Here is a 27,675-nt window from a genome sequence, read left to right as displayed (position 1 = left end):
CCTTTCCCATAGGACTATGTGAACCACCCCTTGTCCCAGCCCCCTACCATGTTCTGCTTCCCTGTCATAGCACTTTTTACCTTGTATCAAGATATTTACTGATTTCCTGTTGTCTGTCTGTCTGCATCTATAATGCTACAGCCACCAGGGTGGGGATCTTTGCTTTGTTCAGGAGCCCACCCTCCTGTTGGCAATGGAGGAGAGGCCTTGAGAGACCCCTGGGGTGAGGGGTCTCAAGCCCATATGTCTGCAGGGCCAGGTGGCTGAGGTAGGGAGAGAGGTGGGTTGGGAGAGCGGGGAGGTGACCTGCACAGACTACCGCCTGCTCACAGGAGGATCCTTGGTAATTGCCAGCTGGTGGACAGGCTGGGAATTGTAGTTGTATGTGACATCTCCCTACATTTTAAAAATGGGCAACAGGGCTTCCCTGGTGGCGCAGTGGTTGAGAGTCCGCCTGCCGATGCAGGGGACGCGGGTTCGTGCCCCGGTCTGGGAAGATCCCACATGCCGCGGAGCGGCTGGGCCCGTGAGCCATGGCCGCTGAGCCTGTGCATCCGGAGCCTGTGCTCCGCAACGGGAGAGGCCACAACAGTGAGAGGCCCGTGTACCGCAAAAAAAAAAAAAAAAAAGGGCAACAGGCAAATTTACATCATTTGAAAAACTAGTACTGAAACAAAACTGGTACTCAGATACACACATGTTCACAACAGCACAATTCACAAAAGGCAAAAACAATCCGAATGTCCATCATCTGATGAATGCATAAAATACGATTTAGGGCAGGGCCTTGGTATATAGTAGGTGCTCAATATTTGATGGACAAATGAGTGAATTGGAACAGGCCTCCTCTGGTAGACCTGGGGATTAGACTGCTGACAAGAGTCCAGGTGGGAGAAATGAAGCGCTTATTGCCAGTCAACCAGGGAGGAGTTGAGTTTCAGAGCCTGAACTGAGTAACTCAGGTGAGGGTTCCCAGGTGCAGGTGAGATGCGCCCGCAGGACTCGAATCGACCCGCAGAGGGCGCTTTCGGGAGACAAGCTAATAGAACGCAAATTGAATGCAAATGAGCCGCAGCCGGGCCTTGTGGGGCGTTTTTTTTTTTATCAGGCGCGCCTTGGACAGCCCAGGTGCCGCAGGGGCCTGGGGCTGAAGATGGTGCTTCTGCCGCCACAGAGGCCCGGGCGGCGACGGGGGCAAGACACCCGGAAGCCGCAGGCAGGGCAGCCTGCGCCCCCCCATCACTCCCTCCGCAGCCGCCTGTCCCAGGCCAGGGGTCCGTGACCCACCTCGGTCCCGCGGGAGCAGGCGTTTCTGATCAGGCGCACTTCGGGCAGCCGCTCCCGGGGTCCCTTGCGGCGGCGTCCCGGGGGCCTCCGGGGACCTCGGAGCAAGATGGCGGCGGCGGCGGGGTCCGTGAGCCGCGGGCGGCGGCGACCGCGGCGCCAGTGAGGGGGCCCGGGGGCCCGGGCGGCTCCGGGCCGGGGCCCCGCCGCGGGACGGACCATGCTACGCTCCACCGGCTTCTTCCGGACCATCGACTGCCCCTACTGGGCCGGGGCGCCTGGGGGACCCTGCCGGCGGCCCTACTGCCACTTCCGGCACCGCGGGGCCCGGGGTCCGGGCGCACCTGGCGAAGGCGGAGCGGCGCTCCCCGCAGCAGGTAATGTCTACGCGCCCGCCCCGGGCTCCGTTCCCTGGCGCGGGCCGGGACCCCAGCGCCCGGGTTTCCATGGTTTCCTGTTCCCCGCTCAGCCCTTTCCCTGCATGGTCGCGGGCTTCGTCCCCCCAAGCCGGGACCACCCACCCCGGGGCCCAGTGCCAGTCGCGGGACCTCTGTAAGCCACCGTTTCCATGAGTGTAAAACGTAAACAATGGGAGGACCTGATCTCCTAGAGGTGTCGCGAGGGTGGAGCGCGCGGGGATCGGGAAATGAGCGCGGCCGACACTGGTCTGCAGGCCCGGGACTCCTGCCCGGGGAACCGTTCCCGCCGCCTCCCCGGCCCGGGGTGTTGGTTGCAGCCGTTGTTTATTTCCGCGCTTCCTCCCCCGCCGCGCCTCTGCTCGTGGCCGCTCCTGTTTACTACAGCGGAGTCGAGAGGGTCTTGTTTAGCGGCCGCCGACTGTGTGTCGAGCCTGGTGTGTCATGCCAGGGTTAGGGAGTGAGTCAAACCCGGTTGACTGTATGTTGTGTGTGTTTTGGGGTCGGGGACCGCCTTCCGAGAGAACGCTCAGAGACTGCGCATCCCATCAGCGTGGTGATTATCAATGTCATGGCAGAGTTCGGTGAGAGCTGTCAGGGGGCAGGCAGTGCTTCTCGTAGGAAGCCTTGAGCCGAGACGTAAAGAACGGGGGCAAAAAGAGGGACATCACAAGGAAAGGCCCGCCGGGAGGATCGAGTGTGGTGTCATTCTTTCCGAGGGGAATTCAGGCTCCCGCTGTGGCCCCTGTCCTCCGGGACTGGCTCCCCCTTTCCATCAGGGCCCAGATTTCCCCCATAAGGTACTGGTCCTTGTCTCAGAGTCTTCTTACTTGAAGAGAGGGGAGTCATGCTAGGAGAAACTATAGGGCTGTTTTCCCAGTTTGCCAGAAAAAAAAAAAAAAGGTAGAATTTTTTCAAATTTCCACTGTAAATTTGCTCAGACCACTGGCCCCTGTAGCCCAGTGTTTGCTACAAGGTCGGGCTCCACACCTGCGCTGGGCTCCGGCCTGCATCTCAGGAACCTTCCCTCGAGGAGGGAAGACAGCCCTGCACACAGGTGCCTGAGCTTCAGGTCTGGGAGAGGGGAAGGGGGTGAGTGGGAGGCCTCTCGGTGGTCACCCTGTCACAGGGCAGTTTCTCACTCCATCTGTTGAGTTATTGGCGCGGTGTGTGGCGTTCTGTAAAGAGCCCCTGGTGTCTGGGTTCCTCACCGTCGGGACAGACCGGGCGGGCTGGCTCCCTGAGACCCCGGGACTGACTCTTCTGCAAGCCCACAGGTGGCCTTCCAGCCGTCTGCGCTCTGGAGCGCTGACTTCTCTTCCCGTGCATTCCTCTCGTGCCAAGTCAGTCTCTTGATTGCTTCCTACACCACAAATGGCCATTTTCCCAAAGGATCGTTTTTGAGAATCCATTCGGTGATGTAGCCCTGTCTGCTTCACTTTCCCGCAGGAAAAAGTGCAGCTGCCTACCCCTGACCCCAGTGTGTCTGCATTTTCCTTTTGCAGGTGAGAATAAGCAGCCCTCTTTCCATCACGGAGGGCGGGGCCTGGGGGGCGTGCTCTGGTTACTTTCTGGTCGAGGGCTGCCTTGCCCTGCAGAGAGGCAGGGGCAGATCCCAGCCTGGCCTCTTTCTCGCTGCGGGGCCTCTCTGACACTCTCTTTCCTTCTCTGTGGCGTGCTCGTGGGCCAGGGGGAGTGTGTGCCTAGACCTCCCCCACCCCTTCAGCTCCCCTTGCATCAGATTTTGACAAACCCACTTCCCATCGGGCTTGGAGAGACTGCAAAAATCCAGGCTTTGGGGGTCCACTTTTGACCAGATAGACACAGCCCAAGCACAGGTGCTTTGGCAAGGGTGGGCTGCGCAAGGATGCTGAGGTGCTGGGTGATGGCCACCTGCAGGCAGGATGTGGGGGTCCCTGTGTAGCCCAGCACCTCTGGCCTTGGGTTGATGGCCTCCTGAGGGCTGAGTGGGCATCCCGTTCTTCCCGGCCCTCAAATCTGCCCTCCTGTGCTCCAGGGTCCCCACCTTGGCACTCAGCTGGGGGATGCCCAGTTACCGCCACGCACCCTCAGGCGTGCTCTTTAACCAGTGGTAGGGACGATTGTCCCCATTTTACGGACAAGGAGACAGGCCCAGAGAGGGGAAGCCACGCACCTGTGTACACATGGCTGGTAAGTGGGGGACACGGGGTTGATCTGGACTGTCAGGCCCTTGCCCCTCACCACCGACGGCCGATTCCTGCTGCCTGGCACATGTGGGACCTGGGCACCTGGGTGCCCATTACACGTGGGCTCAGTGCTGTGCCCTGAGGCTGGGAGGTAACAGTGAGATCTGGGAAAGACGGTATAGCAGGGCCTGAGCACTGAAACCTTCCAAGGATGGGCCGGAAGGAGGCTGGAAGGCGGGGGTGGCCCCAGCTGGGTGGCAGTGGCAGCTCCCTGGGCAACCCCCTCCCCGGGGTCTCAGATTTAGGCCTCGGCAGCGGCCCCTTGTGGTCTGGAATCCTGAGAGCAAGCCCTGCTTCTCCAGGGAAGGTCGCAGCCAGGAGTCAGGCAGGGAAGGGAGGGTGCAGCCAGAGAAACGAGTGCTTCCAGAAGAGGGTGGGTTTTGTTTGATTTTCTCCGCAAGCTGACTTGGAACAGGAGGGGGCAGCAGCCCCTGCAGTATCACTGCCCCGGGCCGCTGGCCACGCTGCCCCTTAGCTAACTCCCCCGTGGGCTGGGTGCCAGCAGCTTTCCCACTGCCCTGATGACAGTGCTTTCCTCGGTTTGACACTTTCTCTTCCAGAGTGAACTGCCGTGTGCACTTCCCTCCCTCCCCTTCCTGGGAGAGAACTGATACTGAGAAAACCTCAGCAAAGAGCAGAATCGCCTTTGTGTCTGGAGGCCCAGCCAGGGTACTTGAGGACCTGGGAGGGATTTTCCTAGCTGGTTGTCAGGTGTGGTCTTTGGTCAGGCCAGCCAGGGCCTCTCACTTCATGGGGGGTCGGGGGGAGCTATGAAGAATAGCAGAAACTGGGGACATGGGGGGTTATCCTCTGGGCCAGTCCTGGGCACTTTGGGGTGTGGAGCAGCCTCCCTGGCCACAGCCCCTCGATGCCAGCAGCCCCCCAGTCACAACATGCACAGATGTCAGATGTACCCAGACGTGGCCCAGTGTCCCCTGGGGGGGCGGGATCACCCTGGGTGAGACTCCCTGGTCATAGGCTGCTTCTTGCTGAGGCCACTTTTTTTTAATTTAAAGTCTCCTCCCTGCCCCTCCCAGGGAACTGTGTGCCCAGGTGCAGCTCCAGCCCCAGGGAGCCCGGGCCACCAGGCTCAGAGGATAGAAGCTGTGGCCTCCCAGAGGAGGGGCCTTCTCTGCCATCCCGTGGGTGGTTCTCTTGTTCTATTGTTCTTGACTTTTTTGTAAAGAGGGAGTAGAGGAGAGGTGCTGTTGGATTTTCAGAGCAGAGTTCGTCTCTTACACCAGGATGAGAAGAATCTAGGTTGTGTTTGTGGTTCAGCCCCACCCAGATGCAGCCCTTGTCTTCGGGGGCAGTGTCCCAGCCAGCGGCAGCCTGGACACGTTGTCTCTCCATTCAGAGCACTTTTTTTTCTGGACTCGGAGAACGTTCATTTTAAAACCAGTGGAGAATGCTGCGAAGTCAAAGGAAAGATGTTTCGTATGTTGTCGCAAGTCCTGCATCTGCTGGCTTGTTGTGCGTCCTCCCAGCCTCAGAAACAAAAGGCTCTGTGTCTCTTTCCTGTACTCGTGACCCTGCCTCACTGGTGAAGTTGCATTCTTTTGTGGAGGCTCCAGAGACTCCAGTGAGGTGAGAGGCCGTCCCCAGGCCTGCGGCCCCTCTTCAAGCACTTGGGGAACTTTAAAAACCTGCCTTCTTGCCCAGATCCAGGCTTGGGACACTTGAATAAGGGTACATCTGCCCTTAAAGCTGTTTTTGGTATTTTAGGATTCTTTGCTTCGTGTCAGTAAAGCAGTGTCTCTCACCGTTGACAGTCCTGATCCCCTGGGGGACACAGGGCGATACAGGGACATCTGCGGTTGTCATGACTTGGGGGTGATCCTGGCAACAAGGGGGCGAGGGCCAGGGATGCCGCTCAGTGCCCGCCGGTGCCCAGGATGGCCCCCTTCCCCGACACACACAGAGTTTTCCAGCCCCAAACGTCAGTGGTGCCAGGTGACATGGAGCAGCCTGATCAGTATCCCAGCACCTGGCCCCTTTCGTATTTGAGAATAGGACAGGAGGGCTGGCCACGCCTGCAGGGAGCCAAGAACCCTGAGAATCGTCGCCGCCCCAGCTCCTCTGGCTCTGGAGGTGAGGCAGGGCGGCCCAGGCGCCCAGGTTGGGGTGGACAGGGACAGCACCCCGCTGGGAGAGCTCAGAGGACCACATGGGTGCCCGAGTGTACCCCCCACCCCCAGAGCATCCTCCAGAGAAGAGGTGCAGGCGCCACGGCTGGCTTTCAGCCCTGCAGGTGGAGTAGGGCCTCAGATGAAGACCTTTTGGCTCCACCTTCCATTGTGCGAAGAGCCTGGCGTCAGTTACCTCTTTCGCAAAACGGGGTCACGACGCAGACCCTCTACACACAGTGCACCTCTCTCGTCTCAGCTGTGCTGCGCAATGCTCCTGCTTTGCCGTCCTCCTCCCCTCCCATTCTGCCCTCAGAATCCCCCGCACAGGATCATTTCCAGTGACGAGCGAGCGCTGGGTGCATAGGAATTTGGTTTATTATTATTTAAGCTGTCCAAGTGCGGAAGGTAGACTTTTGCTGGTCTGATCTGGCTCAAAGCGAAACCTGGAACGCTAAAGAGGAAAAGCGCGGAAGGAGGATCACGGGAGCTGGGAGGTGGTCAGGGCAGATCCGGCCGGAGCCCCACAGGGTTGTCTCCTGGTCCCCTGTCCTCCTTGGTGGTGGCAGGTCCTCAGGCTCCTGTGGTAGCCAGTCTGCCCTTTGAAGAAGCAGGCACATGTGCCAGCGGTTTTAGGGCGCTGGGTCCGTGGCTTCTTCTGAGCACTGAGGCTTTCTGTAAAGGACCATGTGGAGCACCCTGCCCCCGAGGGCTGCGCGGGTGGCAGGCAGTGTTGAAAGCCCAGGAACGTTGCTGGGGGAACTGCCCTCCTGCCTGCTGCTGTAGTTGCTGGGGGCAGCAGGACGGGTGGCTGATGGACCTGGGTGCTCTGGGGGCTGGGACTTGGCCATCTCACAAGCTGTGGCCTCAGCCTGGGCATGCATGCAGACACGGCACAGCTTCTGTGTCGTCCGTAAAGTCAGGAGCTGGCTCTGGGGCCCTTCAAGGGCTCTTCTGGGTCTATCTGAATTCAGTACTTATCTGAGGACCAGGCTGTGGGGACTCTGCAAGGGAAGGAGGGGTGTCCAGCAGCACAGATAACGGCCCAGAGTCCGGGGGAGTGAGCCGTTGGCACCTGAGGTTGCAGGGAGTCAGGCGAGTGTCCCCAAGCAAGCAGTTACCGAGCTGGGCTTTGAAGGATGAATAGAAGTTTGCCTAGTGGTTGGAAGTGGAATGTCTTCCATTCTTTCACTGCCTTTGAGGCCTCTGCTACTTGGGTAGCTTCCTGGGGCAGGGCTGGTCTGGTTGCTCTTCTTCGACTCATCCTTGTGTCCTGCTTACCTCTCGTGTGGCGGGACGGTGTCTGTCTTCTCCTGGCCCCCCTGCCCACCCCCTTGTGTTGTGACCGTCCCCTGGGTTGGAGGAGTCCCCACTGATGTCTAATCAGAGCACAAGTGGGCGGGGGGTGGGGGTGGGACCACTGTGTGCTTCTTGTCTTTGGAGGTGCAGCAGGGAGGAGGGGTGGGGTGATGGGGAGTCTTTCGGGACCCGGAAAGGATCGCGGGGCGCTGGGTCTTCTGGTCTGGGGGCGGGGAGCCAGGGTTTGGGGTTAGGCAGATCCCTCACCCGCTGCCCTAGACCCAGCCTCCTCTTTCCTCTGTGAGGGGGGCTGACGCGAGCAGGGCGAACGTAGAGATTAAAGGGGAAGGCCTTGGAGCCGGCTGGGTGGGGGTCACGTGCCTCCCAGTGGGGTCTTCACGCTCGTGTGTCTGCTCATTTTCACTTGTCGTTAATTTTACGTGCAGCTAGAGCTTGTGGGCGGGGCGTCTGCGCAGTTATGGAAGGGTGCGGAGTGTTTTCTGGAATGGAAGGGCGTGGTGGGAGCAGAGAGGAGCAGGGGGAAGGCTTGGAGGGGTTGGAGGTGGCCACCACCCCGTGTTGTCCTTCGACCCGCCGTGGGCTGTGTGTGATCTGTTCCCTGAGCGCTGTGGCCCCGAGTGTTTGCTTTTCCCGGCGTGGAGGTGGGGCAGCTAGCCTGGGCCCCACTGTGCCGGATGCCTGCTCAGAGCTGGTGATCAGAGCTGGTCGGGACTGGGTCACTGGGAGAGTGTCCAGCAGCACCAGAGCCGGGAGTGGGAGCTGGTGCACACAGAACTGGGCACAGGGACGGCTGAAGAAGGCTGGGCCCCATGAGCTGGCCGGGAGCCTTCCCAAGAGGCATCCTTCAAGCGGTGGCCCACCTGGGCAGGCCCTTGGCCTTGTGGGTGTCCCTCTAGTGGCAGTAGCCGACCCCTTCCTTGCCCTGGGCCGGGGGCAGGAGCTTCTGAGAGTGTAACCCCAGCAGCCAGGCCTTCAAGGTGCTTTTCCAGTAATCCCGAGGTTCGCCCCCTTTCCGAAAAACAGCCCAATTAATCTTGTTTACCAAAGGCATGCTTCCCTGGTGCAAGCCCCGAAGGAGCTCCCATTGGCTCCCAGCCAGGTTAACTCCCTAGTAATGGGGAGGCGCTTCTGAGGTGCTCCCACGGCCATTCCTGACCTCTCGAGGGTCACCTGTCGAGTCGTTTGTAAAACATTTTCTCAGGGAGCTTCTCCAGTTCCTACCGGTCCCTGAGGCGGGGTAGGGCGGGGGCGCTAGGTAGCATCACAGATATCTTCTCCATTTGCCCGCCTCCCCCAACGAGCCTCCAGTAGCCTTGGCAGGGACTTGGGGCTGCAGCTCCAGGGACCAAGCTCTGGGCCCCATGCACTAGCTTCTGAGCTACAGGGGGCTGCTGCCGAGCCCCTGGCAGCTGTGTCCTTGACGCGTCGAGACCTGTCTGGAGCTCCTCGGGCTGGTGATTTGGCCTTATGGTACCTTGGGGATACTGAGGCCCTGGAGGGGAGGGTGTTGGCCTAGACCAGCTCACGCCCACCTCGGGCTGTTTCTTTTGCTTTTTGGTGTAGCCTGATGGGGTGTGAGGAGGCAGCCTCCCCTGGGACTGAAAACACCCCACGCTGACAGAGCTCCTGGAAGCTCAGATCTAAGGGGTTGGGGGCTGGGTCCCAGGGCACCTCCTTCCTCTCCTTGCTTCCAAAGCACAGACTTGTTTGTGGGTGGATCCCTTTCAAAATGCAGAGTGCAGGGGTTTGAACTCTGCCCTTATTTGGGAAGGGCTAGAGGCACTCCTGGGTGATTTGCATGTTGTCTGTGGCCCTTTGTGACCTGTTCCAGAGCAGGTCAGGGGTGGGGAAGGACCCCCATCCATTTGATCCTCACCCTGCCCTGCCCACCTCTCCTGGGGGAGGGCATTCCCACCAGCTGGGCCCTTGCTCCCGTCCCCCACCTAGGGGAGCCGGCTGGGGTGGGAGCCATCTTGGCCTCAGGAGGGAGGTTGGGAGTGAGGTGGGTTGGGCTGGAGGCCCCCTGAGACCGGCAAGACCCGACCCACCCCTCACTTGAGATGCCCTGTAAGTGCCCCCTGGCTTGTGTCCTGGGCCCTCCACTCCGAGGGGACGGCGTGCGGGGGCGCTGGCTCTTCTGTTCATCCGGGCCGGTGGTGGGCTAGGGGTGGGTCTGCTTTAGTGCCTTCGGACCCGTTGAGGGTTAGGGTGGGCTGGGAAGAGGGCCCTGGATCTCGCTGTTGGGGTTTCTAGCCTTTCCTCTCTGTGGTGCCTTCACCTTGAACCTTGTGGGGGGGCAGAGGGCCCAGTGGCTCTGTGTCCTGACCTGTCCCCCACTCCGCCCTTCACCCTGGCATCCTCAGCTGGGAGGTGGGGGCATGAAGTGACTGCTCCCTGGCACCCCAGTCCCGCTAACCCCCTGCGGCCTCTGCAGCTTGGTTTTACCTCCCCATCTATAACCTGCAGCCTGGGTGTGTCCTCGGTGTTCTGAAGCACAGATGTACGCGCGTGTCTTTTCTCCTTTCTAAGCATTGTTTGAAAAATAGGTTCCAAGGTACAAGCCAGACAACAGGCCTGCAGTGGGCCCCGCCCCACCTTGGGCCCCCAGGCGGCCCAGGCCCCGGCAGTGCCGGGTTCTCTGGTGCTTCATCAGTGATGTGTGCGTTTCCTGGGGCTTCTGCAGCAAGACCCCACTCACTGGTGCCTTAAAACAACACAGGGTTTTTCCTCTGGTGGTTCTGGAGCTCAGAGGTCCAAAGTGGGTATCCCTGGGCTACAGTCCAGGTGTGGGCATGGCTTATCCCATCTGGAGGTTCTGGGAGAATTGGCTGTTACTTTGCTAACCAGAAAGCACCAAATCGATCCACTTTTTTGTCAGAGGTTTTATAGATTATGTCTGGCAGACGCTCTAACAATGAACCGTCTTTACGTTCTGGAATATTTGAACACGTTATCCTTTCTCAGAACGTTGGGCTTTATTTGCTTACATCTTACTGAGAATTTCCGCACCTCTGTCCTGAGTCTCCCGTGAGCTTCGTGTCAACGTGGGTGGTATTGGGGTTGGACTGGTCTCGTGGAATACACCCTGGAGCCAGGTAGCCCGCCAGCCGCTCCGCCACCCCTGTTCAGATTGATACAAACCTAAGTGTGTCCTGTGCCCGCCTTGCCGTCCACCCCACTTCGTGCTTCCCCAACATTGCCCATTGCCGGAACGTCTTTCACGCCATGGCGCTGTTCCCTGGACATCGTCATGCCTCGCTTCCCCCGTGAGATGTGCTGTGCTGTCCTTTGTCCACCCCACCCACTGCCCCTTCCCAGTGGACGCTCCGGGGCTTTCTGTGTCCTCACTGGTACACACGCAGCCGGTGGAGTTCTCTGTGGGCGAGAGCACGTGTGGGGGACAGAGCCCTAAAGGCGCTGTCGCCAGGCAGGGCCGTGTGCATCCGCCTGTGCACCCACTGCTGTGGGTGGGCTGTGTCGGCCCCGCCTCCCGCTCCCTCTCGCACCCCTGTTGCCCCCCAGTCAGGCGTCTGTGCGCCCTGCGCTTTCTGCCCTGGCTGGGTGTCTGGCCTCCCCGGCTGCAGGGAGCAGCGTGGTGTGTCTTCATTGTGGGCTGGGCCCTGGGGGGAAGCCACCCTCTCGCCCAGCTCCCCAGGCCTCACCATCCCCTGTCCCAGGCAGTGAAGTCCCCGGGATCTTGTGGCCTCCTCTGGGGCCTGGGCTCTGTGCCCTCACCCCACCTGGCAGCCTCTTTGGGGCAGGACCTGCAGGGAGGGGCCCTCTGGAAACCCTGACTTGCTGCTGGAGCCTTGGTGGGGGTCGGCCGGAGGTCTGGCCCCCGGTAGGTTCTGGAGGCTGGTACTCTGCTCTTCCTTGCTGGCACCTGGGGTCGAGGCCCGGGACGAGGCAGTGACCGGTCACTGGCTCGTCTGGCCTGCTGCTATAGCCGCCTGCTCATTGCTGTTTTCTCCCTCTCCGTTTCAGGGCTCGGTTATGACCCGTACAACCCCGAGCTGCCCAAGCCCCCTGCCCAGAGGGAGAATGGCGCCCTGGGCAGAGGTGCCGAGCCCCACTCAGACATCCTGGAGCTGGAGCTGGTCAACCAGGCCATCGAGGCCGTGCGCTCTGAGGTGGAGCTGGAGCAGAGGCGCTACCGGGAGCTCCTGGAGACGGCCCGGGAGCATGGCTCGGCCGAGGCCCCCGCCCTGGCGCCCCACGGCCCCACTGCTGGCCTGGATGGGGACACCTTCCCTCTATCCTTCGAATACAACCCCGGCGGCCGTGGCCTGTTAAGCCCCGATGCCAGCTACCAGCCCACGCCTCTGGCCAGCCCCACCGAGCCTGGCACCAAGTACTCGCTGGCCTCTCTGGACCGGGGTCAGGGCCATGGTGGAGGGGCTGGTGGCACCCTGGAGTACGTCCCCAAGGCCGTGGGCCAGCCCCGGCGGTATGGCCGCCCCATCTCCAGCGGCAAGTACGTGGTAGACAACTCCAAGCCATCTACAGACCTGGAATACGACCCCCTGTCCAACTTCTCCGCCCGCCTGCTCAGCAGGGCCAGCACCAAGGACGACAGGGCCCCCAAGCGGCCCCGGGGCTCCCGCGGCAGTGAGCCCTACACACCTGCACCCAAGAAGCCCTGTGACCCCTTCGGCGGCTGCGACGCCAGGTTCTCAGACTCTGATGATGATACCGCTGCTGCTCCGGGTGACAGGCTCGCCACCGCCAGCCCCCCGAGAGCCCGAGCGGGCCCTGAGAGCAAGGCCCTGGGGAAGCCGGGCTTTAGGGAGGGCCCAGAGCCTGAGGAGGGCAGCCTTCGGGAGACCAAGGAGATGGCCGTGCAATACGACGTGGGGGACCTCAGTCAGCCTGCCAAGGGCCCAGGCGGGCTGCCTCCTGCCAAGCCCAGTTCCCCGGGCAGGGCCTCGCAGGAGCGCAGCAGCCCCAAGGAGGGGAGACCCAAGAAGAAGAAAAGCGGGGGGCCGCCGGCCGCCGGCCGCAAGGATGGTGTCGGGAAGACAGGCAGGGGTCAGGATGGAGAGCATGGGAGGCCAGCCGAGAAGCCCTGTGTGGACAGGAGGGGCCCGCGGGCCGGCAGCCCCCGGCACAGGGCAGAGCGGCCCCAAGGGACCAAGAAGAAGCCATCTTCAGCCACTCCGGTGGCCAGCTCAGGGAAAGGCCGGCCCGAGGGGCCGGGACCGCGGCCCAGCCCCGCACAAGGGGCTGCCCACCAGCTGCCAGACAGGACGGGCAGGAAGACCCCGTCAGGGAAGCTGGCACAGCGGAAGGCCCGCTCGCTGGATGAGGGTGCTCCCCGGGGTGCCCCCAAGCTGCCGAGGCGGGCCCTGAGCCATGCCGAGCTCTTCGGGGATGAGAGCGAGGACGAGGACCCGGGGCCCGAGGCGCCCACCCCGCGGCCGCCTGCCCTCCCCAGCCTCAGCTCCAGCTCCGATTCCGACTCGGACTCCAGCCTGGGCCTCTGTGGCGCGCAGGGGCCGCCCAAACGCCTCAAGGCCTCCCCACCCCCCTCGGCCAGCAGGTCCTCCCCTCCCCGCCCCTCCTCCTCCTCCTCGGGGGCGGGCTCCGACGTGGACTACTCGGCCCTGGAGAAGGAGGTCGACTTTGACTCCGACCCCATGGAGGAGTGCCTGCGCATTTTCAACGAGTCCACCGCTGTCAAGACGGAGGACAAGGGCCGCCTGGCCCGGCAGGTGAGGGCGGGCTGGGCTCGGGCAGCCGGGCTCCTTCCTGGCTTCCCCCGTGACTGGAGTCCCAGCGCCTGGTGGAGACGGCTCGCTCAGCGTCGGCCTCTCAACTCGTTCAGAATTCAGGACCCCTCGCTGGCTGCCTGCTGCCCCCCTGCACCCCGTCCAGAAAGAGGACGCTGGCTTATGGCCCACCCGGCGGGGTTCCCGCGGCAGCCTTCTGAGAGCATCCTGGCCAAGGGGTATCAGGCACCACCATCCCGCCTTCCCTAGCCCTCTCTCCCCACTGAAGCATTGCTTCTCCCCTGCCTCTCTTGCCTCTCCCCTCCTCCCTCCTTCCCCGGCTTCCCCCCCCCCCCCACAACCCGTCCCTGACCTCCCCAAACTCAGCCAGCCTCCACCTTTCTGGTCTCCTGCTGCAGTGTCCCCACCTCGCCACCAGAGGGAGCTTGCTCTAAACAAAGCAGGCTGAGCCAGTCAGTCCCTCCAGAGAACCTGCGGCTCCTGAGGGATCCCAGGGTGGGACCCTGGCCCCACCCCTTACTCCCTCCCTTAGTGCCCCACCCTGTTCTTGGCCCTTTGCTTTTCTGATTTCTTCCCCTTCATTCCCACGATTCTGAGTTCGTCCCTGTGCTGGCTGGGTGGGAGGGGAGCAAGAGGCAGGCGTGAGCGTGGGCTGGGCCAAGTCTGCAGAACTCACCATCCGCAGGGCCTGGGAGGAGGGCCCGGGGTTCAGGCAGCAACTGGGGGCCTTGGCTCCGGGGCGCCAAGTCTGTTTGCTCACCTGGGAGGTGGGGCAGATGCCCCAAATTGCATCTCTAGACGCGGCAGCCCTCCCTCAGCACGGTACTGTCTTCCACCTGCTCCTTGGGCCTGGGAGTCAGACCCTCCGCGTGCTGCGGGCCAGGGTGAGAAGAGCCGCAGCATCGGTGTGGGGGGGGGCCTCGCTGAGGGCCGGATGTGTGTCTCAGCCCCCCAAGGAGGAGAAGACCGAGGAACAGGGGCACTCGGGGCTGACCACTCTGTTTCCTGGGCAGAAGAGGAGGATCTCTCACCTCTCCAAGCAAGGCAAGGAGGTAAGGGAGGGCCCGCTTCTGGGTCCTGGGTAGAGGCTGGCAGGGGGGAGATGGGCCGCGCTCTCCCTTGCCCATGGGTGCCTCTGGCAGCCGTGGATCCAGCACTGCCTGTGTCCTGCAGAAAAATGCCAGGGACCCACGTCCAGTCATCAAGTTGCACTTAGTGCGCAGAGTGGGGCACAGAGCAGGGACAGCGAGATGAGGGGCAGCCCTCCAGCAGGGTCGCACTGCCCCATCCCAGTCCCAGTTCAGAGGTACGCTGTGTGATCTTGGGCAAGTGGTGTGACCTCTCTGAGCCTAGGTTTCCTCCCTTGTGGTCCAGAGACAGGATCAATTGTCAGTCACTATGGGGCTACTCAGTTAGTTAGCACAGGGAAGGCTGGAGCAGAAGACAGGGCTCCTGGCTGAAGAACTGCAGGTGATCCAATCACCAGACCCCTGCCCCACCCGGATGGGGATTTTGGAAGTACAGTTCAGAGAAGATTGGATCAAGCAGAATCTAATCTAGGTGCTGGGGGTTCCCACCCACTCTGTGTCTATATAAGGGCTGAGAGCACAGTCTGGGCACTTAGAAGCCAGGACAGCAGGGCTGGGAAGGGACCTGGGATAGTGAAGCATCATGGTGAATTTGAGAGCCGAAGCACCAAGCTGGTTCCCTCCCAGGTATCTGCAAACTTGGGGGGAAGCTAGTTGGTTCCTTCCAGGGTATCAGCAAACTCAGAAGACCAGCTGGTTCCCTCCGGGACCCCTGCACACTCAGGAGGAGGAGGAGAGCTGGTTCCCTCCGGGACCCCTGCACACTCAGGAGGGGGAGAGCTGGTTCCCTCCGGGGCCACTGCACACTCAGGAGGAGGAGGAGAGCTGGTTCCCTCCGGGACCCCTGCACACTCAGGAGGGGGAGAGCTGGTTCCCTCCGGGGCCCCTGCACACTCAGGAGGAGGCTTCTGAGGTGGCCTGCCCCATCCCAGCCCTGGAGCACCTGCCGCCCGCCCCACAGTACTACCCCTCTCCTGACACCCCGCGAGGCCTGCTCTGGGTACCTCTGATGTGCAGTCTGGACTTGAAATTTGTCACCCAGGCGGAGCCCACAAGCAGAGGCCCAGCGCCTCCTACCCGTCCCCCGACTGCCCAGGAGGTGTGCTACCGCCGGGCCCAGCAGGCACAGAGGGAGTCAGCCAGCCGGCTCCAGGCTGCCCAGCCGCTGGCCGAGAAGCAGTCCTCCGTGCACATCTCAGCCCCCGGAGAGAAGAGGAGGATTGCCCACGTCCCCAACCCCCTCCTGGCTGCAGGTGGGTCCCAGGGTTGTGGTCTCGGGAGTGCTTCTTGTCCAGCAGGAGGACCCCAAGGCCGGGCTCCTTTTATGTTAGTAGTGGTGGCCTTGAGCAGGGCCTGGCTGCGTCTCGGTGATTATATGTCAAACGGGGATAAAAGTCTCCCAGCTGTGTGGGAGGCTGAGGCAGGCCTGTTGTGGCGCCCGGCGGCTCTGGGCCTCTGTGGGCTTTGGTGTTAGCAGTGGGGCGGGCCGTAGGGAGTCTGAGGGGTGTCTTCCTCCCTTCCCTGTCTGTCCACCAGCCCCAGAGGTCTGCCTGTGACTCCGCTCTGCCCCTGCTGCCTGCTCTGTGGGGGGCTCCCACCCAGGTGTGGCTTGCACCTGGTAAGGTGTTAATGGGGGGGTGGTCCTGGAGGCCTTCACCCTTGAGTCAAGCCAGCTGATCTGGGGTGGGAGTTGGGGGCTGGTTTTCCTCCCCCTCCCACCCTGAGGGCCACTTTCCCCCCACTTGGGCTTGTCTGAAAGCTGGGTTGCCCTTCAGCAGTCCAATGCGTGAGGTGCTCAGTGGTGTGTCTGGGGCTGAGGACTTGGGACAGGAGCCGGGGCTCTGCAGCCACCTGGAGGCTCGTTCAGATGCAGTCATTTGCCCCCTTGGGCCAGGGGGACCCCTACTGTCTGAACAGCTGCCTGGGATGCCCTTCCTGCTAGTTCCAAGACCCCTTTGAGGAGTCAGCCCCGAGGAGACGGCTCCACACGCTGGTCCTGCGGATACAGGCTTCCGCAGGCCTCCTTGGTTTCCCTGGGTGCTAGAGCCTCCTTTAGGAGAAGCTGGCCAGATCCCCATCCTTCCCCCTGCCCCAGGATGCTGGAGGGAGCGCTTATAGCCAGGCGGCTTGTCAGCCAGGGGCTCTATCTCCGGCATGGGTTTTAGCAGTTGTTTGGCCCTGGGGATGTGAACAGAGATTGACCTGAGCTGTGGACCTGAGACACACACTCTCAAAAGCCTGCACCTGCTCTCAGGTTGTCTGGTCATCACCGATGGCTTGGGACAGTGCTGCCACCGTTGTCACTGCACGTGCTCGGGTGGGGTGGCGGCTCTTCTGAGCCCCAGGGGGACTCACCTGTCATCCAATGCCTCATGCTCCAGATGACCGTAAAAGCGTTCCTTCCTCCATCACTGAAAAGTGTGCGTTCTTAGAGCCGAGGCCGGTCGGCAGCTGGCCTCCTTTGTGGCCCGAGAGGCTGGGCCTGGTGTGGGCCCCGCCGCACTGTATCTGTGCCTCGGTCTCCTTGCTGCTTCTGTCCTTCCTCGGGGCTGAGCCCTCCCGCCACCCCACCCACCCTCCGGGCCCTTGGAAACAGCCCTGCTGGTGGTCACAGGAGACTGTCTGGTTTGTGACCTCATCAAAGAGAGAGATAGAACAGAGGTCGCTGGGGGCAGGCTGGCCGGTCACAGTGAGCAGGCCCTCTGCCCAGGAGCCAGGGCCTTTCGTCCCTCACACTTGAGCGCCTCGGGGTCGGGGCCGCAGCATGTGGCAGAGGCTCCCCACACCCCCCCGCCACTTGCAGGGCCACCCCAGTGGCGACCTTGCCTGAGCCGGCCTCCGAAGCACCGTTTTCGTCGCGTCCCCTCTCGATGGACTTGCCTGAAAGCTGATAGAGCCTAATGGCGTTCCACAGCCCACAGGCCAGACTCCGGCCCTTCCACCTGTGCCCCGAGACGCACGTCCTGCTGGTGCTGAACGGCCGCAGCTGCCTGGTGCTCTGCAGCTCAGTGATGGGCGTGCTCTCCTCCCGTACTCACGTCCCCCGTCCCCCTCCAGCCCCTACAGGTGCCAAGAGGACCCTCTCGGCCAGCAGCAGCCAGCCCCCCAATGGCCCCGAGCCGGGCAGCCAGCCCCTGAAGACGCGTACGTTGTCGGGCATGGCGTCCAAGACTACCGCCACCGTGGCCCCCAAGCGTGTGGCGCACAGTCCATCCTTACAGGTGAGCCCTCTGCTTAGCTTACCTCTCCTTGCTCCCCTGTTGTTTCCACTTAACCCGTAGCCTTACTCCTTCGAGCAGTTTCAGTTTGCAGACCCTGAGCGGGGTGCAGACGGGAGCGTGCCACACTCTGCTGGTCTCTGTTCCCCTAGAGTTTAAAGAAGCCCGTTATCCCAAAAGAGTTCGGGGGCAAAGTCCCCACTGTCATCCGCCAGCGCTATCTCAACCTGTTCATTGAAGAGTGCCTCAAGTTTTGCTCTTCTAACCAGGAAGCCATAGAGAAGGTGCGTGGGGCGGGGCTGGTGGGAGGCGGGGCTGGGCTGGGCTGAGCCGAGTGTCCTCCTGCAGGCACTCAACGAGGAGAAGGTGGCCTACGACCGGAGCCCCAGCAAGAACATCTACCTGAACGTGGCCGTGAACACCCTCAAGAAGCTGCGCGGCCTGGGCCCTGGCACCGGGCCTGGTCTCAACAGTAAGTCGCCTCCGGAGGACCGGGGCCCAGCCCTCCCCGGGCCGCCGGCAGGTTGTCAGACAAAGGCTCTGCACGCCGGCCACCCAGTTGCCAGGCTCCTGTCAGGATGGCGCTGGGCCCATGCCCTCAGAACAGCCTCCTCTCGCTGTTAACCGCCCTCTTCAGCGAGCCGAGGGCCGCCGCTAATGGGGGCCTCTTCAAAGCACAAAGCAGGGGGGCATTTCCTGAGCCCTCTCGAAGGATGCATTAGCGCCCGTCTGCTCCGCCTGCTCTCCGGTTCGGCCCGCTCCCCTGGCAGGCAGCTGCGCACAGCGCCCGAGGTGGCCATCAGAGCCTGTGTAGAGTCCTTTCCCTTTCTTCTCCAAGGGGTGAAGACCCCCGGGGGGTCCAGGGGCGGTGGAGGGGCTGCCGGGCAGCCTGCTGCTCCCCAAAGAGTGCACATCACAGGAGGTCAGGTCGTCCCCTTCTGGAGGAGGGTGGAGGAGCACTTGTGAGGTCTGAGGTCTGAACCTCGTTTACCCTCCCCTCACCTTCCAGAACCCAGCGGCCGGAGGGTGGTGTCCCATGAAGTGGTGCTGGGGGGCAAGTTGGCTGCCAAGACTAGCTTTTCGCTCAGCCGTCCCAGCAGCCCCCGCGTGGAGGATCTGAAAGGTGAGCCTGGCTCCTCCGGGTGCGGCCCCTGGAGGCTCTCCCACCCTCCCCGGCCGCTGGGTCCAGCCCCAGCCCGGCTGGGGGCTGACCCCCTCTCCCCTGTCCCCAGGGGCCGCCCTGTACAGCCGCCTCAAGGAGTACCTGCTCACTGAGGCCCAGCTCAAGGAGAACGGCTACCCCTTCCCGCACCCCGAGAAGCCAGGGGGCGCCATCATCTTCACGGCCGAGGAGAAGAAGCCCAAGGACTGTGAGTACCTCCTGCGCCACTGCCCTTGGGGCGGAGGGGGCCATCTGGGGACATGGAACGCCCGGCCCAGCTGGCCTGACGCATCGCCCTTCCTCCTGCCCCATCCCCACTCGCAGCCGCCTGCAGGGTCTGCTGCCGCTGCGGCACCGAGTACCTCGTGTCCTCCTCCGGCCGCTGCGTGCGCGACGAGGAGTGTTACTACCACTGGGGGCGGCTCCGCCGGAACCGAGGTGAGACCCCCGCTGGGCCGCTGGGCTGGGCTGGCGCCAGCTCTGACCATTTGTAACTTTTTTCCGTTGGTTGTTCTTCATGGGAAAAGTAACACAAAGGTCTTCCTGTGACAGTGTTCCTGGGTAGATAAAAGGAAGGCCTCCCGCCTCATGAGGCCCCTACGCATCCTTTCCACGACTGTCCCCGTGGAACTACGTGGGCGGTTCTGCCTCAGTGGGAACAAAGCGTTCGTCCTGTCCTGCAACTGCTTGTTTCATTTTGTCGCCGATGTGGCCAAATTCCCTCTCCTGGGAACACACGGGGTGGAGCTGCCGGCTGGCCGCCCGCAGACCCGTCTCTGGGTGGGCAGGCCTCCCTGGGAGCCGCGCCAGGCGTGTCCTCACTACCAAATGCGAAGGGCTTGCGCTAAGCCTGGGCAGGGCGGCGGGTCTGCGAGCTGTCCTGGCCCCTCACTGCCTGGTCGGGCCTGGCGCCCCTCCAGGGAAGGGCACTGGGAAGCCCCTGCCCCGCGCAGGCAAACCAGCTGGCATTTGTAGTTCCCTGCGGGAGGCTTGGGCCCAGGGCATCAAGGAGGTCTGCTGACCGCGTCTCCCTTGCAGTGGCAGGGGGCTGGGAGACTCAGTACACATGCTGCTCGGCCGCCATTGGCTCCGCCGGCTGTCAGGTCGCCAAGGTAGGTGTCCTGGGCCCTTCCTCGTCCTGGGAAGCCCCTCCCCCATTCTGGCCAGAGTCCTGACCTCTGAGCTGCCCTTTTCCCATCCTTGAACTACCTGCCTGGTCTGGGGGCTTTGGGAAGAGGTGGACAGTCTGTGAAAGCCACCAGCACAGCACAGCCCCCTGAGCCCGGCCTTGCCCTTCCGAGCCTGCCGCCCTGACCTTCCTTCCCTCCCACCCTCAGCAACACGTGCAGGACGGCCGGAAGGAAAACCTCGAAGGGTTTGTGAAAACCTTTGAGAAAGAACTTTCAGGAGATGCACACCCAGGAGTCTACGCCCTCGACTGTGAGATGGTGAGGCGGCCCGGCTGCCCAGCGGGGCTGACCCGGTCTCTCTACCCAGAGCCTCGGGCCAGCGCAGGTGCCGGGATAAGAGTATGAACGGCAGCCGGGCCCACCTGCCCGCTGAGCACCTGTCACAGCCTTGCCTGCGCCCCAGGGCCTGGCACACAAGGTCCACCTTGGCTCTCGGAGGCTGTGTGGGCCTCATGAGCACAGCTCTGGCTTTGGGAGGGTGCCTGGGCTCACGCCCCCTCTGACCCGCAGAGAAGCCCCGGAAGGCCTCTGGCCTGGTTTCCGTATCTGAGAGTGGGAGCTGAGCCTCTGCCCGCAGGGTTCAGGGACAGGGGTGGCCTAGGCGGGAGCGCTGGTGTGCGGGGCTGGGGAGGGCCACCGGGCGCTCCGTCTGAGGCCTGTCCTCTGGCCCCGCAGTCTTACACCACGTATGGCCTGGAGCTAACGCGCGTCACGGTGGTGGACACAGAGCTCCAGGTTGTGTACGACACCTTCGTCAGGCCGGACAATGAGATCGTCGACTATAACACTAGGTGTGCCCCTCCCACCCTGACCCCCGATCCCTTGACCAAGGAGCTGGGAGCCCTGGCAGGACCCCCATTCCCCACCACGGCCCAGCCTTCCTGCCCGCAGCCCAGCCCCGGGTTGGGGTCCCTGTGCCCTCCCCAGCTCCCTAAGGCCTCCATCCTCCCGCCCCAGGTTTTCAGGGGTGACTGAGGCCGACCTCACGGACACGAGCATCTCGCTGCGGGACGTCCAGGCCGTCTTGCTGAGCATGTTCAGTTCAGACACCATCCTCATCGGCCACAGCCTGGAGAGCGACCTGCTGGCCTTGAAGGTACCCGCCTGCCTCGTCTTCGGCTCCCTGAGGGTCCTCAGAGGGTGGGTGGGGCCGTCTGGGGCCCGCTGCCCTCAGCCCAGGGCAGGAGCTGTAGGGTCGGGGACCAGGCACTCGGCGTCCCCCTCCCCCCTTTGCCACCCCAGCCCTCCTGTGGTCCCTGACCGCCCACCCGCCCGCCCACAGGTCATCCATAGCACCGTGGTGGACACGTCCGTGTTATTCCCGCATCGCCTGGGCCTCCCCTACAAGCGCTCCCTGCGGAATCTCATGGCCGACTACCTCAGACAGATCATCCAGGACAATGGTGAGTGCCGGGCCGCGGGGGCTGTGGGGGCCGTGGGCTCCCTGCCCTGACGCATTTGTCTGCCCTGCAGTGGACGGGCACAGCTCCAGTGAGGACGCCAGCGCCTGCATGCACCTGGTGATCTGGAAGATCCGCGAAGACGCCAAGACCAAGCGGTGACCGCCGCCTGCCCGCCCGCCCGCCTCTCCTGCCGCCCCGGCCCGTTCTCTACCCCAGGCCTCTTCCAAAACAGTGCAATAAATCTCGAGATCTAACCCTGTCCACGTCGCCAAGACACAGAAAACCGAGAGAACGGGACAAACCGGAGGCCACGAGAGCCCAACGCCGAGACTGACCCCGGAGCCCCGAGCCCCCGCCGCACCCCGTCGCCCGTCCCTGCCTCTCTGCCCCAGACCTCTGTCCTCTGGAGACTGCTGCTGACTCGACGGGCGAGGCCAGGTCCCTCCCGCCCGGCACCTCCCGCGGGCCCTGCTCGTGCCCCAGGCAGCGAGACCACCTGCCCCTGCTCCTTCTCGTGGGCGGGGGGCGGCTGGGCAGGCTTGTCGAGGGTTTGTTTGTGACAGGAGTTGTCTTTTTATTTTGTATTGTTATTTTTATTATTTGTAATTTAAACCTGATAACTTGCACAGTTGTCTTCCCCCACCTGGAGGAGCAAGGCCCTGGTGCTGCCTTCCCTCCCGGGGGACGGGGGTAGAGCTGGGAGTGGAGCACCGGCACCCCAGCAGCCGCCAGGACCTGGGAGTTCTGGGAACCAAGCCAGCCCCTCCATCAGCCCCCAGGGCCTTGCCTTCTGGACGCCCCAGGGCCCATCAGCCTCTGGACACTTGTCTTCCCGCCAGAGCCCCGCCCTCCTCGGGGGGCTGTCTGTAAAGGCCCGCAGTGCCCCAGTTCCTGCATCCCCTCTCCCCCACCCCCAGGCAGGGGCAGAATAAACGTTTGTATGGATTTTAGAGCTCATGGCGTCTGGAGGTGTTCTTGGTGCCAGGTGTGGCTCTACACACACAGTGGAGGTCACCGTCACCCGTAACGGGGGGAATCAGGAATGGGACCTTGCTGTCCTTCACAAAAACCAGCCCAGTGCTCGGGTTGCCCCCAGGACCAGTGTCCAGAGCAGACCAGGGCCCCATGCTTCCAGCCCCTCGGGGTTCCGTGACAGTGGGGCCAGCGGCCAGGCCCTGGGACTGGAGTTGCCTTGCCCACTCATGAGGTGGGGCCTGCATACGGGGCTGGGAGTGGGGAGACCCCGGCCACCGCTGCATGTTCCCTGTCTGAGCAGCTAACTTGGGAAGGGAAGGGCAGCCACTGGGTAAAGCGAAAAGTGAAGCCCAAAGAGCCTCATGGGTCGGGGAGATGCTGGGGGGCCCCAGGTCCCTGTGCAGGAGCACGAAGATCCTGGAAGGAGGGCTGCCTGGAGGAGGCCCCCTTGCCACTCCACTTCCGCAGAAGTTCCTCTGGCTTTTGCTAAAGGCCAAGAGGGCAGGCTCCCATCTGAGGACACAGCAGCCAGGGCTGCAGAGTTCCCAGGGGGCGTCGACTGAAAAATACAAGACCTGAAAGCTGTGAGTTATGTTTTATTCCAGGAACTTACTGAGGACTGTAGCCCAAGACGTTGCCTCTCATATAGCTCTGAGGAACTGTTCCTCGGAGTTTTTGTGAAAAAAACCCCATAGAGTCAAACATCAAAAGGTTCCTGCTAATCACAAAAAGCTGACATCTCTAGTTAATGATTGCAGTGCTTTTCTGTGTATGGGAAGATCCTAGATGCTGTCTGGGCTCACTGAAATCATTCCTTTGATATGCACTTCAGCTATCCAGGGCCAGTATCTGGTTATTCTCCATCCTGAATCCCCTCACGGCGCACCACTGTGGGGAAGGGGGGTGGCGCTGCAGTGGCAGAAGGCTTGATGGTGAGCAACATTCTCTGTCCACAGGGGCCCTGAGGGGAGGGTTCTTGGTGAAGTCAGGCCTCTGCCACCATCGTGTCCCTCCGGGGCTGTTCTTGTGACCAGTTGACTTTCCCCCACCCTCTGTGAACAAGGAGTGTTCTTCTAAAGAAAGGATGCAGGCAGCATCCCAGGAGCCCCGTTTCTGTGTGGTCTGTCCCCCTCCCCAGAGCATGAGTGCCCCAGGGAGGCCTTGGGCAGTTGGGGGAGGAGCTCCCGGTTGGGGGGGGCGGTTGGGGGGGTGCAAGCTTTCAGCTTGCCTAAACTGCTGCCTCTTGGAGGCCAAAGAGCCTTTCTTTGCAAACTCGCTGCTTGGGAAACTCCTCTCCCTTCTGTCACCGTCCCAGGGGGGAGAACCGATCCCGACCCCCTCCTCACAGGCGCCCACCGGGTGAGGTGTCTCCTAAAGGCTGTCAGAGCAGTTTGTCCAAGACCCTCCCCGCAGTGTCTTTCTCTGTAACCGCTGGGTAGGGCTGGATGAACGTTTCTCCAGTGAATGAAGGAAAGGAGAGGTTTACCTGGCATCCCCCAGAGGCCGCTGGGTGTGCAGGTCTTCCCAAGAAATGGGAGTGGGAGGCTGCTGCTCTGATGGGGGCGGTCAGCTCCTGGGTGCTGTCACCATCCCCATCATTCATTCCTTCACCCAACATCAGCTCAGAGGGGATGCCCGTGCCCCAGGCAGGGCACAGTCAGACAGGCACCCTCGGTCTGTTGGGTGGCGGCTGGGCCAGAGGGAGAGAGCAATCCCGAGGCTGGGGAGAAAGGGTGGTGGAGGTGTCCAGTACCTTCCTACTTTCTGCGCTTCAGAGGGTTCCTAAAAGAATATGAAAAACAGAGCTTAATCACCTCCCCTGAACCCCCAAGTTTGACTCTCCTAGGAGGACCCTACCTTCAGTAGCGCCTCCCACACACCCTCCCCGCCCTGGCTCAAGTCCCCCATCTCCGGCCTGGACGCTGGCCCAGCCTCATCGCTGTCTCCCACCCGTCACCACCTCCAGGAAGGCCCCCGGAGTCCCGGCCGCGTGCTGGGTAGACACACACCGGGCTAGAACCCTGTGGGCTTCTTCCTGGCGGGATGATCTCTGGTTCTAACAGCCTCCCCCAGCCCGAAGCCCAACACTGTACCTGCGCGTACAACATGCTCGCTGAACTGGAACGCGCACACAGCTCAGACTCACGCCCCGCATACCTGCGATTACCTCTCCGTCCTTTCTCCGCCCCTAGCCTCTACCCCGCACACACACCCGGCCCCGCCCAGCTTCAGCCGGGTCCAGCCCACCCCCGCCAGCGACTGGCCCCTTAATTCCTAGGCCCAGATTAAGACTCCATCCCGCCCCAGCTCCTCGAGGTCACGCTCGGTCCCGCCTTAGGCCCCGCCCCTTTTGGCCCTGTTAGGCAAGGCCTAGCTCGGCCCCGCCTCTGTCCCGCCCCGCCTTCTGTCTTGTCCCCACGCCTGGGGTCCCGCCCCGCCCCCTCTACCCCGGCCCCACCTTCCACCCTGGCCCCGCCCTCGGCCCCCTGCATTCTGCCCGGCCCCGCCCCTAGGCCCCAACCTTCCGCCCCGCCCCAGCCCGCCCCGCCCGTTTCAGGCCCGTTTCAGGCCCGTTGGCACCGGGCTAACAGCTCCACCACGTCCGTCGCCCTGGACGCCTGCGGACCGCCCCAGGAAGCCCGGCCCCGCCCGCCCCGGCCCGCGCAGGTGAGCGGCGGCGCTCCCGCAGCTGTGCGTCCCCGGGAGCCCGCGCACCCTCTCTGGACTCCGCCCGGCCTGAGGGCGGGAGGACGCAGCCGCGGCGGCGGGGGCGCCCCCTAGAGGTTCGCGTGGGCCAAGGCCCGGACGGGCGCCGGAGCGCCCTGTGTCGTGTGGGCCCGGATATCCAGGTGCATTTCCCAGGGGGCTGGGCGTCGAACCCTGAGCCGCTTCGCTGCGGGAATGCTCAGGGCTTCCCGGGGGGGGGGTAGTGGGCGTTCCGGTGAGCTGAGAATGCGAGGGAGGAGGGCGTGTCCCTGCCCCCTGATACGCTTTGATTGGATTCTGGCCCACAGCATTCGTCCAGCCCCGGCCGGGTTTCCCCCGGCTCTGGCTCCGGTGGGGCCAGAGCTCATCCCGGCTGTGGCCCCACGGGATGAGCCTCACTTTTCCTCATCTGGTGAATGGGCACTGGCCTTGCTCGGGCCCCCAGGAGCATCAGATCTGGCCCTGAGCCAGGCCCTTCCCCGCCCCCCGGGGGCCCCCGGGACCAGTGACCCAGACGCCAGCAGTCCCTGCCCTGGGAGGTTCCAATTTCATCAGGCAGCCCAGACAGGGGAAGAAGCAGAGGAGAGAGGGTGATCAGAAATGGGATGGGGGATCCCGCAGGCAGAGGGGAAGCCCAGAGGAGGCGCCAGAACAAGGCTGGGCAGTAGGAGAAGTAGGGGCTGAGAGCCGAAGGGTGAGAAAGCTCCGGCCATGCGAGCAGGAATGGTGCTCCCGGCAGAGGGAACAGCGGGGCCAGGGCGTGGGGAGTAGGGAGCTGCTGAGTGCTGGGGGTGGGAGTCATTTGGGGAGCTGCCAAGGGCATGGAAGGACTAGGAGTAACCATGAACTAGCTGGTGGGAAGGCTCCGGGCTCTGTGGAGGGCTGGCGGTCCCTGCCCCAACACCACACTCAGACCTCTCAGCCCCTTGGTCCTCAAACACACTTCGAGACATGATGGAGAGCCCTGGGGCCCCATTTAGTCTGTCAACAAACATTGACTGAGCACCTGACCAGGCTGGGCGTCGTGTGCCGTGTGGGGATTGGGGCTGGAGGGGCAGCAGGGGGGCCCGGGAGGATGTGGGTGCGATCGGCCCCGGAGAGGTGATGGGGGACGACCATGGGGGGCCATGGGGGGCCATAGGGATGGGGAGCAGCGGCCAGGTGACCGACCGGCTGTAACGGGGAAGGACTCACAGCTGGTGACTGGACCTCCAGAGCCTGGGGAGGGGACAGCAGATGGACGTGGGAGGTGACATTTCAAAGAAGGTGGAGTGGTGGGCACTGTCCGGCTGCCAGTGTGACCTCAGACCCCTCTCCTCGACAGCCCCACCAGCATGGGCAGCCTCGTGTACCGAGAAGACCTTGAGGAGGAGAAGAACTCGGGTGCATGTCTGGCCAAGCGCGGGCGCAGGGCTGGGGGTAGAGTGAGGGGGTGCCAGGGGGACCCCGACAAGGGGCGTTAGAGTGCAGTGACTGAAGTGGGGAGACGGGAGGCCAAGCACGCGGTTCTCAGTGGGTTACAAAGAGTTCAAAATCCTGTCACTGAAAGGTGGACTCAGGATTTGTGGGCCTGTGAGCCCAGAACTGTCTGGGCAGGGAGTGGAGCCTCGGACACCTCGGCGCCCGTCCCTGGGCCTCAGTTTACCCCTCTGTAGAAGGAATGTGCGTGAGTGGGTCTCCCAGGGCCTAGGGATTGGCTCAAGGGGAGCCGGATGCTCAGATCCACCTGGGCTCCCCGAGTGCCTACTGTTGTGCAGGGGCCGCGTGGGCCCTCATCTGTTTACCGGCTGGATCCCCGGGGGGCCCCTCAGCCCTCCTCCGGGGTGTCATTAGCCCGTGTTTGTCCTCTCGGGCCTCAGAGTTCACCTGGGAGGTGCAAGCCAACAACCGGTCCTACAACAACCAGTTCAAGGAGAAGGTCTTCCTGTGCTGGCAGAGGAAGAAGTACAAGGTGGGCAGGCCCAACCCCCGTGGGCCTTCGGGACCTGCCACCCAAGCTCTGCATGCTGGGTCAGTCCACTTAGTCCTGAGGACTGTAGCACCGCCCTCGCCAAGTCGTGGGGTCCGGTGCTGGCGCTTCGCGTGTCTCCTCCGCCCTAAATAAGTTACTAGGCAACCTTCACGGTACAGCATGTCCATTGGGCTCTACCTGAAACCCCCGGCCTGCGTCTCACGCGGGGAGTCCTGGGGTCACAGCTCGGCTCACTGGGTCCGCACCCGCGCTGGTCATGGCCGGAGGGAAGGGGGAGGCGGATGGGGCTGGGTAGGAACCCGGGCCCTCCTGGGCGGCGCCCCCATGCCGGCTGCCGGCTCTCGTCCCAGAGGAACGTCATCCACACGGCCAAGTACAATGTCTTCTCCTTCCTGCCCTTGAACCTGTATGAGCAGTTCCACCGCATGTCCAGCCTCTACTTCCTTATCATCATCCTCCAGGTGGGGTGGGTGGGGCAGCCCCAGGGGTCAGTGCCGTGCCCACTCCACTCCTTCTACCTGCTCGAGCCACCTCCTCCAGGAAGCCCTCCCTTCCCACCTTCCCACGTGGCTCTGTAGACCCAGGGTGGTCCTACCCCGTGTTTGTCTGTGTGGCTGGTGAGTCAGTGTCCGGCCCCCCTCACACTGGGAGCACCCTCATGGCTGGGTCCCCACTGCCCAGCCAGGGCCTGGCACACAGGAGGCGCTCAATATATGTTGGATGCTGAGGGTGCATGGGTGGCCCCTCCAGGTCTAAGGCGGCCTCCTGACCCCTTTGGCCCCAGCAGGCTGAGCTGATCCCAGAGGGCCAGGAGGAAGGATTAGGTTCTTGGGACCCGCCGGGTCACTTCCTGGCATC

At 62.9% G+C, this 27,675-nt stretch overlaps 1 protein-coding gene across 2 annotated transcripts; it reads left to right on the top strand.

Annotated features, from left to right (window-relative positions):
- The first annotated feature begins 1,381 nt into the window (after positions 1–1,381).
- REXO1 (RNA exonuclease 1 homolog) lies at positions 1,382–22,114 on the top strand. Of its 2 annotated transcripts, XM_022557286.3 has the most exons (16): positions 1,388–1,661; positions 11,359–13,085; positions 14,051–14,155; positions 15,234–15,444; positions 17,249–17,412; positions 17,562–17,693; positions 17,758–17,881; positions 18,419–18,532; positions 18,642–18,779; positions 18,896–19,009; positions 19,610–19,683; positions 19,909–20,019; positions 20,437–20,552; positions 20,719–20,857; positions 21,044–21,164; positions 21,235–22,114. In XM_022557286.3, exons 1-16 carry the CDS (start codon positions 1,505–1,507, stop codon positions 21,321–21,323), a joined length of 3,636 nt encoding a protein of 1,211 aa, XP_022412994.2. In that variant the 5' UTR covers positions 1,388–1,504; the 3' UTR covers positions 21,324–22,114. The 2 variants fall into 2 exon arrangements, with proteins under 2 accessions (XP_022412995.2, XP_022412994.2); XM_022557287.3 differs by lacking the exons at positions 19,610–19,683; positions 19,909–20,019; positions 20,437–20,552; ... (1 more) ...; positions 21,044–21,164; positions 21,235–22,114 and adding an exon at positions 19,124–19,600 and having other exon boundaries at positions 1,382–1,661.
- Positions 22,115–27,675: the final 5,561 nt, after the last annotated feature.

The sequence above is a fragment of the Delphinapterus leucas genome, unplaced genomic scaffold (assembly GCF_059928025.1).
Source record: "Delphinapterus leucas isolate spDelLeu-1000000601 "Yukka" unplaced genomic scaffold, BTC_Dleu_Yukka2 spDelLeu_asBTCV2_sq25, whole genome shotgun sequence".
NCBI classification, from domain to species: Eukaryota; Metazoa; Chordata; class Mammalia; order Artiodactyla; family Monodontidae; genus Delphinapterus; species Delphinapterus leucas.
The sequence above is the reverse complement of the archived record's forward strand: the minus strand, read 5'-3'. Positions and strand labels throughout refer to the sequence as shown.

Coding starts and splice junctions, on each gene's coding strand:
- REXO1 (XM_022557286.3), top strand. CDS start 1,505: ATGCTACGCTCCACCGGCTTCTTCCGGACCATCGACTGCCCCTACTGG. Junction 15,445..17,248: donor CAACCCCCTCCTGGCTGCAG/GTGGGTCCCAGG, acceptor GTCCCCCTCCAG/CCCCTACAGGTGCCAAGAGG. Junction 18,533..18,641: donor CCGCGTGGAGGATCTGAAAG/GTGAGCCTGGCT, acceptor CCCTGTCCCCAG/GGGCCGCCCTGTACAGCCGC.